The 18093-nt window shown below is 43.8% G+C and overlaps 1 protein-coding gene across 8 annotated transcripts in view; it reads left to right on the top strand.

Moving 5' to 3' along the window:
- The first annotated feature begins 223 nt into the window (after positions 1–223).
- Positions 224–18093, top strand: part of pcloa (piccolo presynaptic cytomatrix protein a) — a 62769-nt gene continuing 44899 nt past the window's right edge. For all 8 annotated transcript variants that reach the window (XM_072673042.1, XM_072673045.1, XM_072673043.1 and 5 more), the window contains exons 1-3: positions 224–387; positions 2375–3263; positions 4411–5514. In XM_072673042.1, coding sequence (XP_072529143.1) covers positions 224–387; positions 2375–3263; positions 4411–5514 — 2157 coding nt within the window. The remainder of the gene's footprint in view (positions 388–2374; positions 3264–4410; positions 5515–18093) is intronic.

Here is an 18093-nt window from a genome sequence, read left to right as displayed (position 1 = left end):
TTGGAGGGAGAGGCACGGCTCTTAGTGTAATCGACGGACACCATCGAGGGGCGAGACGAGCGAATATGGACAAATAAAAAAAACGATATGCCATCGCCAGCCGCCGATGTGATCACCTCGTCCGGACGTAAAGAGCAGCGCGTGATTCGCTGAAGAGGGCCGCTGCTGCTGGTGGGGGTGTTGGTGGTGGCGGTAGTGGGGGTGTTGGGGTGGGGGGTCGATCATGGGGAACGAAGCGAGCGCGGAAGGGGGCGAAGGGGGGCTCGCTGGACTTCCAGCGGGGCTCGCGCCTGACGGCAAGGGAGGCTTCGTGGAGGCGGACCTCAGCCATCTGAGCGAGGATGAGAGGAAGCAGCTCGTGGCCGCGATGGCCAAGGCGCAGTCTAGGCAAGTACAACGAGCTGCACCGGGGGGCTCCAATGGCGTTTTCCAGATGTGTTTGTGGTGCTGTGGGGATATACGGCTGGCTTTAGTGTATATGTATGTGTGTGTGTCACCTGCTTGGGGTTGTGGATGTTGCTGTTTGGCACGGGGGGCACTGCAGGTTTGGCACACTCACGACGACAGCACGGGGGGCTAAAAAACACACTCCCATCCAGATTCATCCTATGCAGCGAACGGTAGAAGTGTGTAAACGACTTGGGTGGTGTGATAGTGCAGTCTGAGATAGTGAGTAGTGAGTGGACCCTGTTATCCCCCAGTTTGACAAATCAGTCCATGGACCAGAGCTCCCTGCCAAACACGCACCAGCTCCCAGTCGAAGCACTGGAACACGGTGTTACTGGCATCATGGTGGGCCGTGAACTAGCGTTTCGTTCAGAGAGTGGATTGAAGGCTCAGTCGAGCTATTTCTTTCGCGACACAGCCGTGATTAGTTCATAAGAGTGCAATGCTTGAAGAAGACAGCAATCACCAATTCCTTGATGGGTAAAGGCTGTCATACCAAGTGTTTGTGGGCTCTCCTGTGAATGGTGCCTCCTCTTCGCTGATTTCGCATCTCAATCCTCTGTCTTTCTTCGCTCCCTTCGTATTATTGGCAAATGATTCGATCCGTAAATGAACGATCGCCACATCCATCGCTTCCTCCATGAACACACACACACACACACCCCTTCCTATGGGCTGTGTAGGTGATGTCATAAGCGCTGCTTTGGAAAACACTGGCTGGGAATAACACGCCTTCGACGCAGCTCGAAACGGAACGCGTAAAAATGTCGATCAAACGCAGTAAGGCAGCTCAAATGCCCACTGACATCTTCACCAAATCAAAAGGCACAGTGGCTAAATGGGAAGCGCAGTGGCGTGCAGTTCCCCCATTCGTGAAAATTATTTTTATCTGAGCAAAGTGGGGGGGGGGGGCAGGGAAGGGAGGGCAGGGGATATAAATATTAATATGACTATATATAGCACTGCAAGCTCGAATGCCATCGTGCCCATTGATTCTCTCTCCGTTTCTCTTGGTGGTTCGTATAGCGTTACAAGTGAGAACAGAGGGGGTCGAGCGGTATAAGGAAGCGCATCAGCTGCGAGGAGGCTGTCGTTCGCTCTCCGTGGTGCTGAAAATCAGTCATGGGCGTGTAGAGAAAGCGCCACTAGATCAAAGGGAAAACGCATCGATGTCATGCAGTGGACAGCTTCCCTTTCTCTCTCTCTATCTCTCTCTCGCTCTCGCTCTCTCTCTCTGTGTGTGTGTGTGTATGAGAGAGAGAGAGAGAGAGAGAGAGCTTTGTCAAAAGCAGACCAATCAAATGAGCATAAATTAAAACTATCCTTGTCTGTCAGTAGGATAAACAGCATAATGTACCATTGTTTGAGCACTGACTTTAATTCACTGCTATTATTGAATGAAGTATTGCATAGAATGAAGTATTGATTAAGAGTGACTCTCTAGACAAGCTGACTCCCTCAATATCCAGGTCTGTATTAAAGTACTTTTACACAGCCCCTGTGAACAGGTTTTATGGTGCTGTGGGGTGCTGTAGATGCCAAAACCGTTCTCTGTAGAAGAAGCAGATAAGTTGATAGTGTTATGTTTATCAGAGGTTACTGTTAACAGCTATCACACTCTAATTAGGTCATGTTTATGCTTGGATGAAGCATTCAGCTTCGGAGGTTTGCTTAAAGCTGAGTACTTTCTCCAAGACGTGTTTTTGTATTTGATGTCAATCAGTTTTGTCATGCAGTGTCTACATTGTCATTGTGGCTACTGTGGTCTGCTGTTGATTACACATTAGGGCTCAAGCTGTATTTTTGCAGTGTTTTGTGACGCCAATTACGAAGACATCAATCATAATGTTTAATCCGCGAGACTGTGTGTGTTTTCTCACAGCTTAGCGCTGCAGGATATTTCACCCTTTTTTTGTTTCTTCCACAGGTCATCAGAGCCACAGCAACCTGGAGCACGAGGCCCGCCAGGTCTCAGTAAAAGTCGGACTGTAGATGCGTTTGGAGAGGGACCACCACCCAAGCCAAAGCCTGGCCGCAGCCCCTCGTCCCTGAGCCTCCTTGAGTCCCGCTTCCGGCAGGAGCCCAAAGACCCTGAGCAGCCCCGCACCGGCATGTTCTCCTCTTCCTTCCTGAGCGGAGCCAACCCCCTGAGTGCTGTCTCTTCAGCAGTCTCCTCTGCCAACATCCCCAAGTTTGGCTTGTTTGGGGATGATGAGGAGGAAGAGGCAGCCAAGCAGGGAGCAAAACCCCCTGGCCCACAGGCTGGCCCAGGAAAGGGTCCCCCTCAGCAGGGCCCACCTAAGGGGCAAGGACCACCCCAGCAGAGACAGGGAGCACCACCACAGGGGCCTGGAGGAAAGCCTGCTGGTCCTGGACCAGGGCCTCAACAGCAAGGACCCAAGCCTGGTGGCCCTGGGCCTCAACAGCAAGGACCCAAACCTGGTGGCACTGGGCCTCAACATCAAGGACCCAAACCTGGTGGCCCTGGGCCTCAACAGCAAGGACCCAAACCTGGTGGCCCTGGACCTCAACAACAAGGGCCTGGTAAGCCAGGTCCAGGGGGCCCAGGCAAACCCACTGGGCCACAGCAAGGCCCTGGAGGACCTGCAAAGCCTGGACCTCAGCAGCAGGGTGCACCTGCAAGTCTAGGTAAAGCTGGGCCTTCTCCAGGGAAGGCTGGTGGAGTGCTGTGTCCTCTTTGCAAAACCACTGAGCTGAACTTGCAGGCCAAAGACCAGCCACCCAACTATAACACCTGCACACAGTGCAAACAGCAGGTGTGCAGTCTGTGTGGATTCAGCCCGCCTGACTCAGCGGTAAGATCCCTGCTACGCATATAATTCACAATTCTTAAGACTAAAACGTTTTTATTAGTCAAATATACACCTCAAAGCTGATTCCATGGGTGATAATGTAGAGATTAGTATGAAGTTTCTCTGGTAATTGTGATTATCATAGTAGGTGAATCATTTGAGCTACTGAAGATATTGAAATGCTTGTTGTAAAACAGAAATTGATTTATTACAGTGTTTTTTGTAGGCATAATTTAATGGCCAGCTTCTGTAGTAAATATCAGTCTGTCTGCTAAAGTCTTTAAAGACTGTCTGGTTTGATTTGGAAACATGCTCACCCAGCAGTGGTAAAGGGGGAGGTCTATCAGTCTCCCCAGCCTAAGGCGAAAGGGGCCATATGGCCTCCAAGGGGGAAGATTATCAAGGTGACTCACATTATCCACAGAGCAAGTGCAGGAGGCTACCAATCACCATGTTTGGACACTAAAGAGGAGAATAGCAAAGCCTTAGAGAGAGCACAGGATGTTGCTCTGAAGTGAACACAGTGCTTTTTGTTCAGAATAGACAAAATCTATACTGTGGAGTAACACTAGTGGATGTCTATGTTTAGACATATCCATTGTCTCTTCAATTTTCCTATATCAGCTGTAATCAACTTATTTCTATATGCAGAAAAGCATTGAAATGCAGTGAAATGTTTTGCTGCAGTGTTCCATTACTGTAATCCTGGATATCTACAAGAAAGGGTTGTACAGTTTACTGCTTACCCTGCTTCAAACCTAACTCAACCTAACCCAACTTGTGATGACCTTGATAATTAACTAATGAGTTTAATCAGATGTGTTGGACCAGGGGAAGCAATAAACTGTGCAGTGCAGTGAACCTGAAGGTTTGGAGTCAAGAAGCGCTGTTGTAGATTCACTGTTGTAGATAAAACTGTAATTCAGTTTTATACTTAATTGTAAATCATTTTTTTTAGAATCGATTGGTGACTAAGTGAAACACTCTCTAAGCTTTATGAACAGATGACCTTTAAATTTATGAGCTCCAACTCTTCCATGAGCGGAGGGTTGAAGCTGAAGTTGAAACATGTTTTGTATAGGTTTATCGAATCTGCTTTCATATGACCCTATCCTGGACTGTTTTTATACTGACCATAATCTTTTCTCAGGGTAAGGAGTGGCTATGCCTGAACTGCCAGATGCAACGAGCAATGGGGAGCATGGAACCCCCTGGCCCCCCTATGATGAAACCTAAGCAGGGTTCAGCCCCCCCATCCCCACAGAGGAAAGAACCACCGCCTGGATCACCTACCAAGGATGAGCCAGGAAAAAAGCCTCCAATGCTGAGCAAACAGCAGAGCATTGCGGATATAGGGAAAGGAGCCACTCCTCCAACGACTCCCAAGCAGAAGTCTCCTGGTCCAGGGGCACAACAGCAACAGCAGGGGCCTCCTAAAGGGCCCCAAGGAGCTCAGCCTGGAGCAGGGTTAAAACGTGGACAGCAGCCACCTCCGCTCCAGAAACCTGCACAGAGTCCAAAGGGTAGTCCCCAACCGTCTCCTGCAAAAACCACCCCAAAGCAGGACGGGGGTGGATTTTTTGGTGGGTTTGGTCTAGGAGGGTTGACAGATGTGAAAGCCCCGGCAGCAGAGTCAGTCACAGGGAAATTGTTTGGCGGTTTTGGCAGCTCATCTAAAGTTCCAGGTGGCACTGCAGCACAGCCCACTGAGTCAGTTACAGGAAAGCTATTCAGCGGGTTCGGCGGACTGACGGAGACAGCCAAGCCGCCAGCATCCACTCCTCAGGCATCCGAAGGTGTATCAGGAAAGATGTTTGGGTTTGGTTCCTCTATACTTAGCTCAGCCTCTAATCTCATCACCGGGGAGGAGCCAACGTCTCCCCCAGAGTCACCCCCAGGATCGCCACCCGATTCCCCCATTGATTCTGCTGCAGAGTCTCCTTCGGGATCTCCTCCAGACTCAGGCTCGGAGTCACCACCTGATACCCCACCTGCCTATTCCACAGAGTCAGCCTCTCCCAAACCCATTCCATCTGAAGGGAAAGCCCCAGCAGATCAACCCACAACAGAGCCTGCAAAAGCAGACAAAGCTCCTTCTCTAGCCACAGGCTCAGAAGCCCAGTCCTGCTGTCCACTCTGTAAAGTTGCGCTGAACATTGGATCAGGAGATGCGCCAAATTACAGCACCTGTACAGAGTGCCAGAAGACTGTCTGCAATCTGTGTGGCTTCAACCCCATGCCTCATCTATCAGAGGTAAGCACCATCTTCTCTACTACACCTGGGCTGTTTCCAGTGCCTGTTCTATTAGCAAAACCACAGGTGTCAGCGTGTAGGCCTGTCACTTTGCTAAAATATGCTAAAATAAATAAATTCAAATGAATTTAAATAAACTAAGAATGGACGCCCGCCCACTTCACCTCCTGGACACTGATAGAGGACAAGCTGAGTTTGACCTGCCAGTGATAAAGTTAGATAAACAGTGACTTAGGATGTAGGACACTGATTCGCAAACATTAAACATTTAAAGTTGCCGTGCACTTGTCAACTCCTGCCCAACACAAACACTTGCCCAATCCAAGATGTTATCTCCACCGCTCAGCATGGCTGTCCCGCTGCTGGTGCTCTGATGCACATGTCTGAGATCGGTGCATGTGATTCGGGGTTGATGTGGTTGGCCCATGATTGCTTTTTTTTTTGCCACAATTCTTCACACTCTTGCCCATATCATCTTTAAAAACGTGGTGCTGTGAAACATCACTTCTGAGTTTGTGTGTGTTTGTGTGGTCCTCTGAAGATGAGGGAGTCTCATAGACTTTCTAAGCCCACCTGAGATTGCTTGGTCCTGGGCTGCTTTCTAATTTGCAGTGGGGTTTGTGTTTTAATCAGTGCCGTGAGTGACGTCACAAGATTGCAGTTATACTTTATCCGGTGCTCATTGACAGCACATGAATTAGTCATGAAATGCCATGACGCGTAATCACTTGATTGCACTAACGCTTACAGCTGTAGCTTTAGTCACAGCATTTGCAGGATATAAAAACTTGATGATGGACTCAAAGGCCTTTTCTCCAGAATGACTGATCACTTTTTTTGTAATGATAAATTGTCATAGATATTGACAAGGATTTCACCTGTTGTTGTCTTGCTGGTAAAGAATTACACACTGCACTGACATATAAACTCTTTTAAACCGCCATAGGCTAAGCTGTGAAGCACCCATAACATTATGTAGTGTTCACGTGTTAGCCACCTGGTGCTTGTGTATGTGTATTTGCGTGTGTGTGGGGGGGCTTCTCCAGAATTCGGTTGCTCGTGCTTGCATGCTGTAATCCTGCAAGTCTATTTCAGGTGAGCTGAGCAGATTAGTCTAACCATGACCATCCGGCTCCACCTCACATGGTAGATCCCATGACTTCACCCTACGCAGCGACTTAGCAAGATGGCAGCCACCACTGCCTTTCTGTATATTTATGGTCAAAGGTAGAAGAGCTCAGTCTTTGCTTCTTTTCTGGCTGGGGCCGAATTTAGCCTTCAGTTTTGTCAGTAATTAGACCAGACTGGGTTCAAATGTGTTGTTAAAAGATTTGCTAGCCTTCAGTAGAAGGCATAAGCTGCCCCCCAACCATTTACTACCATGCTAAACTACCATACTGTAGTAGTACAGTATATAGTATATAGTATAGAGCTGCTTGACACCTGTGAAAGTTGTATTTTGGCTTGACTATATTTTACTATTACAATTAGCCTTTGGTAAATAACACAAGCTCCATCCAAACTGCATACACCCATGCTAATATTATATAGTACTAATATTATTTATTATATACTATTACACTGTACTACTTTTTACCATTTATTCATTTATTCATTTAAGTGGTTAAGGGGTACCCCTTCCTCCTAGGGTTTGTTACATCAGCACTAAAGGGAGTTTTTCCTCCCTGTATTTCCTGTATTTAAGTCTGTCCATATGCCAAGCCTTCCGTTCCAGATGGCAGCTTCACCCAAAACCACATATTACCATGCTAAGCTACTATACTATACAAGTAAACTAACCCTGTCATGTGGAGGCTGTGAAACATAGGCTGCACCCAAAAACACATACTACTAAACTAAATAGTTTAGTAAAAAATAGGTTTTAGACACAGACATACAGTTGTTATAGGTTTAATAGTTATGCTGGAACTCTGATTATGATTTTTCAGACATTTCAGACTCATCTCAGTTTGCCTGATAGTGTAGTTGCATTTGTCTGTTCCTGAGTGACTTGATGAATTGGAAAATTGGCAGAGGTGTGGATGGTGCTGTAGGCATTTTATACTGCTAAGTCATCCCCCTGAAATACTGTATACTGCATTAGTAAGACTCAATGTGAGTGTGCATTTAATTTGGTGTGCAAGAAGAGATCCTTCTTGATTTATTTGTTCCTTCTTAATGCGACAGTTGTTTGTGTGTGGGTAAGCGCAGTGTGTTTGTGTGACCCTGTGTGTGTATTTTTGTGTGTAATCTGTCCTTGCTAACAGGATTTAAAAGGCAACAGGATGTCTCCCATCAGCGGAGAGGTTTTGTCAGCCTGGAACATTTTTTTTAATCTCTACATATTTGTTTTATACTGAGATGACAAGATTTGCTCTATTTCTCCTGCTCTCTTTCTCTCCCTATCTTTTTTTCTCCACCCTCCATTTCTCTAGAGGCAACACTCATCCTCTCCTTTGAGGTTTTCACTTCTTAATGTGACTACAATGCTTCGCAGTGCCTTTACTCTGTTTTCCTCTCTTTGTTTATGTATCTGATTACAAATTAGCCTAAGATAGATAATGCTTGGCACATTCTAGGAATTGCACTTCTTTCCAGACAAATTCCTTTTTAATATGAGTACTCAATCCTCACTATTTTAAACCGAGACGTTCCCTGCCAGCTTTGCGGCGGAGTGTTTGGAGACGCTCCCTGGACTGAGCGTGCACGTGCAGAAGGCTGAGCAGCCTAATGGCCTTTTCAGCTGCTTTTCAGAGCCGCGCCCCTTTGTGGAGGGAGCATGTGCGAAATGCATGCCTTCACTACCGCCGCCACGCCGTAATGGAACTGGAACATTGCTCCTCCATGGCGACAGAGCATAGCAACACTGCCATGTCCCCCTCAGCAGGCAATTATGAAGTGCTATTCAGACAGTCATTGCATAACTGAAGAGTGCATCAGAGCTGAGAGCTGTGTTGTGTCAGTCTCTCTCAGGTTAACAGTGCTAGCCCTCCTAACCATGCATGCCTCATATTTCCACCAATGGCCAAACATTTAAAAGTCAAACCAGACCTTATGCCTACCTTAGAATTGTTTGAATCTGGGAGACATTCCCTTTGTCCTCATCATATGCACGTATACAGACCTGCATAAACCGAACTGCCAATTGATCTGGTACTCCTAATTTTTTTCCTCTATGAATTTATCTTAGTCATTCTATAGCCCTTAATCAGTGGTCAGTTTCTGAATATAGGTTCATTCATATATCTTGTAATAGGGATGTGTAAGTGTGAAGAACCTTCCCTTCCGTCTAAAAAACCTTCACTTGTGTGGTTCTTCAATGGCATCACTTAAAGAACCCTTTGAAGCACCTTTTTATTTTTGAGAGTGAACAGTCATTAAGTAAATCTACAGAAAACCATTGAACGTACACCTAAATTGTAAGCGTTTACGATAAAAAGACCAAACCTAACAAACTGGCAAGTCAATATAGAAAAACACTGTGTGGTTGAACCAACCAGAGAGACTATAATTTTCCTTTGTCCATTAAAGCCACATACGTAAGTGAACTGTCACTGGTGGGTAAATCAGGTGCCGTTATTTCCAACGCATTAGACTGCTGACGATGCCATGGAAGCCCCACCGAGAGCTGGACTAGGATTTAGATGGCTCTCCTTGGGTGCGTGGGTTTTTTTTTCAGCTGGCCATCTGCTCCTGACTTTGACTCATGGGTGAGCCAACTGATGTGTTACCCGTCCCCCCTTTGCCCTTACACCTCCCACCAAACAACACCACCAAATCTACATCATTCATGATTGGCTTCATCAACAACCAGGGCTGTTCATATTAGGCCCTGTCAGTATTCTTGCAGTATACACTATATGCTTCACCATATCCTACTTCTTACACAACAGTTTAGTCTCAAACTGGCCTTTGCAGGCTCCATTGCTTGCACTGTGTGCAGTATTTCAGCCTGCAACCACTGAATGCAATCAGTGGGTTGTTCCATACTTCATGTCTTAGTGGTTGTAGAACAGTATCTGAATATGAACAGATCGTTCTTTGCAATGCCAGAGAAGACCCAGTTTTTGGTCCCTAAAGGACCCTTCAATGGGTTTTTGTAAATGACTTGTGTGAGTATGAAGAGCCTTTTTTAAGTTTAGGGAACGTTCAGAACTGTATGCCCAAGCCAAGACCTATTTAGGAACCCTGACTGTGGAGTATTTTGGAGCATATCACATTATGTTCCCCAGTATAAACATGGTGCTTTGTCTAAAAATGGCTAAGACACAATAATAAACAAAAAAAAGAGCTCATGTCTCCATCCTCCAGTGCTGACACCCACATTCTCACCCACTTTGGCCCATCCACCTTCTGCATTCTGGGCAGATTTTGCTGCTCGTCTCACTGTCTTTCCTTTCTCGGGTCATTTACAGTTCTGCCTGGCTTCTTTTAAAGTGAAACTCAGCCGTGCTCCAGAGCTTTTTATATAATCTTTCTCTTCCTTCAATCCCGACTCTTTCTTCAGTCCCTCAACCAGCACTTATTTGTTCCATTGCAGTCAGGAGAATCTCTATACGGCTGTAGGGCTGCCACTGTAGTATTTATTTGGTTCACCAAACCCACTATGTTTCGATAAGAACATGAGAAAAATGTTTCATTCTGGAGGGAAAACTAGGAAAATGTGCCAAAATGGACTGGATTCAGTCAATTCTCCATAGTTCTGTTGCTTATTATATTGAATAATGTAGGTGTTTCACTGTTGGTCTGTCCCTCTGACACTGTACCTGACAGACAGCATTAACTGTTCTCTTTCTCTCTTTCTGTATCTGCTCGATCGTCAGTCACTCCGCTCTGTCTATCTGAGTCTCAGCTCTGTTCCCATAGCTACAGTCCAGTTTCTCCATCTGGCTGTTTGGCTACTTTATGTAATGTGTACACACGTGTGTATATGTGTGTATGTGTGTGTGTGTGTGAGCCTTTGTGTGACTGTGCTATCTCTATTACCTTAGATTTCTGTCCATCTGTCTGTTTGATATATTCTGTCAGTCTGTCTGAGCTGTGTGTACCTTTATGTCTATATATGTTCCTTATAGTTGTGCAGATCCACTCCATCTGCCTTTCTGTAAGCATGGCCTGTATGTGTCTGTGGATTGATGGATGCATGGATTGGTACATGAATGGCTTGATACAGTAACTCTTCTGAACTTATATGGGAGGATATGGACATCTCCTGTTGTTTCTCTCTGGGGAGGTTGGGTTGTAACACTGCATTAGGATTAACTCCACTGTGTGGAGGCTGTACTTTAGCCTGGGTAGATCCCAGAGCCTTACAGAGCCTCCTAAATACAGTCAGAGTCAGACTGAAACAAGAGGAAGGCCTGATTCTGGGCTTGTTTGGGGGAGGAGCTTATTATCGCTGGTGTGCTTTCACAGAGAAGAATTCCATTTAAACCGTGAATCGATTTAGCAAATTTCGATCGTCACTTTGATTCGATTGCGTACATTTGTGCAGAATGTGAGAACAGTGCTTCTTGTCACTACCCGGTTTGCATGCATGTGCATGCGTAGTGCAAATTGGCCAAGGAATTGTTTTGTGATCATCTGTGGACAGCACAGAGTGCTACTGGCTATCCTATCCACATCCCCTGCTCAGTTTGCACTAGACATGTGTGTGCACATGCTCAACACAAATCGGGCAAGGGCGTGAATCGGCTAACGGCAATGACGATAAGTCAAAGCCGTCATGTGATAAAACGAACCAATTACGCAAAACCACATGTGGAGCCGGGAGCCAGGTTTAATTTAGATTTGATTCATCACTCCTGTCTACTAATTAGTCCTCCCACAACATACAGCGCATCCCTAAATTGCAGAAATGTTATGTTCCAACGTTAATTCTACAGAAGTTACAGGGATAAAAACTCACTCTGGTTAGACCATTACAAATAGACTAAACTTACTGGTGAAAGGGTTAAGCAAGTTCCCCCTGTTTCTCAAATAAATTCAGCTCCTGGGTTTTCACACTTTGATCAAAATGATGTCTCACAGGTCGCTAAACTCATTTTGGTCAGACTGATCTCACCTCAGTCTCAGCTGAATCATACTCACGTCAGAAAAGTGCAAGATCCCATCCTCTCTTTTATAGCTGTCTTCAACAGCTTCGAAATCTTTCAGCAGTCCATCAGTGCAGAAGGAGATCTTATGTTCTCATTTGTATCCAGAACCTACAGGTAAATGCTAATACTGATCTCCCCATATATCCTAAGGTTGGGGGGGGATTCAGAAACCAGTGATCTTTCATTTAAACATTACCAAGATTTCTCTTCAGGCATAGAAAGGAAGACATTGCTCTCCTGAACAAACAACATAACTTGAGGTAGTACTTAATGAGATTGTAAAATATGCACATGAACACTATGCATATGCATGGATTGTACACAAATGCATCATACATGTGCTTTTACATTATACATGTGTATTGAAGGCCTCTAGGCGTATTTCTGTCTGCTGTATCATCTGTTCCTTAGAGTATCTGTACTCTGCCTGCCAGTCACAGAGAGGCGAAAATAGCCAGAGTGACAAAAGAGCAAGGGAGGCAGGGCCATGCATGACTGCAGGGCACTGTGGGGGATTGGACCTCTTTTGTGTCACTGGTCTTTTGTTTATATGCGTGTATACGTGGGAGCATGTAAGTTAGCTTCTGTATGTGTGTGCCTCTCTCTGCGAACTGGACAAACCCCTCTCCGCTGTGTATCATTCTCTCTCTCTCTCTCTCTCTCTCTCTCTCTCTCTCTCTCTCTGATGTTTTGAAAGCAGCCACCTTTTTTAGATGTGTGCATTTCGGGAGTATGTGTGTGAGAGAGACAGAAAAATAGACAGAGCTCGACAGAGAGAGAGAGAGAGAGAGAGAAACAGAGATGCCGGCAGGCACCCTGTCCATTAAAGCTTGTTCTCTGTTCACCAGCTGTGTGCAAAGCCAGATCATTAGCCTGTATCGGTTACACTTGTGCCCCAGTATTGTACACTTTACGGTAACATTTAGTGGTGACGAATGGTCGTCGTTAGGGTCTTTTAGTCTCGTTTGTTTAGATGTACGAGTGTGTGATGTGTGTAATGGTGAACTGCGGTCAGTCTAATTGCCCATCGGTTCCATTCGGGGCCCTTAAATGTTTTGCGAGGCAGAGCTTTGCCACTTTTTGGCAAGATCCACTGAGATTCTGAGTATAGAGAGTTGTTAGTCTTTTAGCCAGTCGAGCAGCAAGTGCTCACACACACAGGAACACACACAGACGCGCACACACACACACACAAGCACAAACACACACACACACCAGGAAGTCACTGCAGTGCCAAACATATTCCAACAGGAAGATGCTTCATAGAGACCTACTGCAGCTTGCTAATCAGGCAAGGATGGTAGGAGGGGGAAACGGATGTGAGAAGCCAGGAGAAAAGTGTGTGTATAGGGCGGGGGTGGGGGGTAGAAAGGTATGCTGTGTACATAAGCAGTCTGTCTAGCCGGAAAATAAACACTGCTTACCAATAAAGATCTAATACTAATAGTAACACTTTTTTTTTACATAATAACTTACTTAATAACATAATATTCTATAATATGATCAACTCCTGGAATGCTGCCGTGTGAAGTACGGGAATTGTCTAATTAAATTAAAGGAATTGTCTAAATTTACTTTAAGATTCTTAAAGGTGCCACAGAGTGCACTCATTCAGGAGTTACAGTTGTTCCTTGATGTATACCCCAATGGGCCATAACATTAGCACCGGTGAAGTCAGTGATCGATTATCATTGATTCATCTGCAGTGGCATCTGTGAAGGGTTAGGATATTTTGGGCATTACAACAGTCAGTTCATGAAGGTGGTGTGTTAAAGCAGGGGAAATGGGCTAGCATAAGAATCTGCACCATTTTGACAAGAAACATATTGTGATGGCTAGATGACTGGAGCGGACCAGAACATATCCGCAACATCAGGCAGGTCTTTGTGAGTGTTCCTGATATGCAGTGGTCAGAACATACAAAAAGTGGTCAAGGAAAGGACAACCAATGACCCATGCAACCCATGGATGCCCCACCTCACAATTACAAATCAGGATCTGCTGCTAATGACATGGTGCCAGGTACCACAGGATGCCTTTTGTGTGTCCATGCCTCGAATAGTCAGATCTGTTGTGGTGGCACAAGGGGATGTACTCTTTATTAGGCAGGTAATACTACTGTTATGGCTGATCAGTGTAAATAGTAAGGATGTGACATTGAGTGCATAATGCTCCAATGTTGCTTTTTTTTTTACTGGAGAGCATGTTAACAAAATCACTTTAATTGTTAGCAAGCTAAAGAGATTATAGCTGGGTTAGCTTTTAGCCCCACCGCCAGTTTGGTAGTCAGCTGAGGTGGTCCTGTTTGTGTTTGAGGAAGCAGATGTTGGTAAAAGCATTGGCTAGTGTTAGCCTTTAGCCTTTAGTGTGGATTCCCATTTGCTCACCCCGACTTTCACTCCATTGTGTGCCGAGTTGTGTTCTCATAGAGAGTCTGGAGATGATGTGCAGCAAATATAATGAGTCTCTCGCAAAACAATTTTTTTGGTTTTTTCAGCTCTATTTTGGTTAGGCCAATAGTTCTTTTAAAGGAGCAGTCAATAGTATTAGGTATGTCACGCACATTTACCAAACTTTCATTATTTATAACTCTACCAACACTATAAAATTGTTTGACATTAGACATTTGACTAGAGCCTAGACTAGGGCCTCTTTAAATGAATCCCATAGAAAATCTTGAAGCAATATGCAATTTTTTTTATTCTGTATTTATACAGGGACGCTGTTGTCTTTCATGTCTGTTAGCCACTGTTAGCCACTGCTCCAGCAACAACAAATAAAAGCCTAAAACGCAGGATACAAAATGAGAACAAAGCCTTATTCAGGAGAACAACAACCCAGCCACGCTGGCCTCTTACACCTGTTCACCATTTCACCTGTTCAACCTGCCCTCAGCCACCTGGGGGAGGAAACCTGACTCATACCTTTTAATCTGTGTGCGTTGTTGCCTATCTGTGTTTGTTCTGGTAGTGACAGGTGAGCTGGCTAAAGAGACACTTTCTTGCTATATAGACAGTGTAATATATATATATATATATATATATATATATATATATATATATATGTATATTATATTATATTATAATATATATATATATATATATAAACACACACACACACACATATATATATATATATATATATATATATATATATATATATATATATATATATGTGTGTGTGTGTGTGTGTGTGTGTGTGTATTCATTTTAGTTTTAGTTTAGAGCTTGTGATCATTCTTCAGTGTTCGTCACAGTGAACTGAGCTACAGGGTGTTGTGTGTTGATGAACAGAAGCCTCACTGCCAAAGCTGCGGGTAAATTTAGCTCCATTTCCCACATTTATTGCCAGACTTCACACACATGCACACGCACACACACACACACACACACACACACATTTTTTTTCTTTCAACAGGAAGCTCTCTCTGGGACTGAAAAAACCCGCCCTCTTCAATCCTGTCAAACAGCTCTGACTACCATCCAAGAAATGGCATTCAAACATTTCTTAGATTGACAGTGTGTTCGAGATTGTCCTTTGTTTCATGTCAGGAAGAGATGTTCTCTGGGATTGAATCAAAGCTATAGCCAAATTCCATTCACAGTATAAAATGCAGCTCTCTGTCTTTAGTCGTTCTAATAGTTGTAAAATAGTCATATTCGAAACATTTCATTCTGAATCGGCTATTGAATCCGGCCAGGAGAGCAAAACATACATCCTCCATCCTGCGCTATGATACGTGCTCTGTTTATGGCTGATGTGCTGGAAGATTACCTTTGAAAAAAAAACACTTCTATTTCCCCTCGAGGTCTTCTTGGGGTTTTCATTGCTCATGTCAAGCAGATGGTGAATGTGGGAAATAAAACCCCTGCAGCATTTCTCCTGTAATCAAAAAGACCATTTGACCTTAGCTTAAACTGTCCTCTCAGAAAGAGAGAACTGCAACTGAAAGGTCAGGAAATTCTTATCCTAATCTTATACTAATTTTACAGTGTTGAAATGAGACAGTAGAGTATAGTACAGTATATTACTAGAGTTTTGGGGGGGGGGCATGTGTCATATATACACGGCCTCAGACTCCATCAAGTAAAATCCTCAAGCAGGAATATGTTTTTCCTTTTCTTTTTTAATAAAACAGTTAAAACATGTTTATACACATTTAAAATCTCATTATTGCAACAAATCATAATTGTAACAAATATTTACAGCTGTGAAAAGGCCCATCATACAAGAGTAGCCTCCACATGCTGTTACTACATGGCAGGAGGTACTAAATTCTTTAAAATATGATTTTTAATGCAGTTTAGAAAGTGGAAAATAGCTTTAGAAAGTGGAAATTTGTGATTTTACTTCAAGTTCAAGTGGAAAAACATGGGAAAATGCAAAGGCAAAAAACACATACTTCACATAAATACTAGAAATGCAAGCTGAACGAACAGTTTCTGTGCTTCACCATTTCATTCCAGTATAACACGTAAAGCAGTACACACGCCTCTGCTCTGCCTTAAAGAAACATTACATATCTTATGTCGCATATTTACCTGAACAGCTTATAAATGTTTTGAAATCATGTTAATGCTGCACTGACCGGTAATATTGAGAATAGCATCTCTGTCATTGCTACTCTGAGCTTGGCAACCTTATTGCTGCGTACTCTGTCAGTCCACATGCTTCTTTCACTTCCAGTAATGATAATGTATCTTTTGGAAATGCTGTGTAATGCTTGTCCTTTAGTGGCAGCGCCCAGGAGCAAGACATGCCAGTTTTAATGTTCTAGTGGAGATTTGCATTCGTAGTTAAAGTTCCTCGAAGCTGGCCAGCAGTTTACTTACTTACAGTTATGTGGTCCAGTGTGTGCCAGCCTCTAATCGGAAATCCTAATCATTGCATCATTCGTTCTTAGACCTCCCTCTGACTGCAATCAATCTACATGCCACATGGTCACCTGAGTCGATGCACAGAACAGGTGTCTAGTGGTGCTAAGTGAGAATTTAGTGTTTTTCATCATTCAGTATTTCATCCCTGATTTTCCACTTACTGACAGTTTTTGAAGACTCAGCAAGCACCACAGAATCAGTGATGGAGAAAAAGGAGCATGGTTTTCAGTCCATGTGGCTGTCTGTGGTCTCAGTATTTCACATTAGTTATGATCCCTCTGGCTCTTGGCCTGCTGGATTTAATGGATCAGACGAGGGAGCTATAAAAACCTGTATTCTGGGGCTCCTAAGGACCTTGACTGCCTCATGCTATGGTGTTTAAGATGGCTGTTATTAGCCAGAGATTGAACGAAATGACCATTGATGTTTCATAATTACAGCCAGTGACCTTAGAGTCAAACAGATGCACTTTCATTCAATTCCAGCGATGACTCTCCCTCAATCGGATCTGATAACAAAATGTCATCCTTAGCTCAGACTCAGAGTGCTTCATTACTGGTGAATTATGCAAGCAAAGAAGCGCCGACTGGGTTCATTTTTCCTCCCTAAACTACAGTAGAGCTCGCTGCTCACCAGTCTTTGTATTAGATAATCTGCCGTGTGAATCTATGAATACTGTAATTAATGTGTAAGCATGAAAGGGTGTTGAATTGTGGGCATTTATTTATTTATTAAGCCTATAAAACGACAAGACAACGAAGAGTAAAATGAAGTCATGTAGAGCATTTTTGGTTTTCTTTAGAAAGATGCCACAGAAGAACCACTTTTGGTTACATAAAAGAGTGTTTTTGTAAAGGAGTGTGGAGTATGAAGAACCTTTAAATTGGTTGACTTCTTTTAATCTTTAAAATGTTCTTCAAAGAAAAACCTCTTCCAAAAACTGTTCTTCGTAATAGTGTTTTTTCATTTTAAAAGTATATATTTTTTTGCTCATTTTTGCTCGGAGGACAAAGGGGATCAGACATAATATTAGGACCTAAAATTATGCCTGATATTGAGTAGATCGCCTTGTGCCACCACAACAGATCATGTAGCGTCCTGTAGCTTCTGGCACTACAGCATTACTAGCGGATCCTTTAGGTCCTGTAAATTGTGAGGTGGGGCCTCTATGGATTACAATGAATTTGTATTGTAATACATTTTGTTATCATGGTGCACAATATGCGTTTATGAGTGTATCGTGAATATCGTCAGTGCTTAAAGAGCACCGATTAACTGCACGCTTCATTACAAATAATGTGATCAGTCTAATTTAATTCAGTAGAGTGAAGCATATTTTAAGTAAAAATCATTGTACTCAGTATGGGAGAGTATTTGGATAGCAGTTTTTTAATTTTACGCTGTTGGTGCATTTTGTCTACATGACAAAATATTGCGATAAATATCGTATATCATAAAAAAACAGCTCCACTTGACCATATTTCCTGCTTTTAACACCTTTATCACGTTCAAGAACTGACTGTTTGCTGCCTAATACAATATATCCACCCCTTGACAGATGCCACTGTAGATGAAGATTATCAATGTTTTTACTTCACCTGTCA

Source organism: Salminus brasiliensis, chromosome 2, assembly GCF_030463535.1.
Source record: "Salminus brasiliensis chromosome 2, fSalBra1.hap2, whole genome shotgun sequence".
Classification (NCBI taxonomy): Eukaryota; Metazoa; Chordata; class Actinopteri; order Characiformes; family Bryconidae; genus Salminus; species Salminus brasiliensis.
The sequence above is the reverse complement of the archived record's forward strand: the minus strand, read 5'-3'. Positions and strand labels throughout refer to the sequence as shown.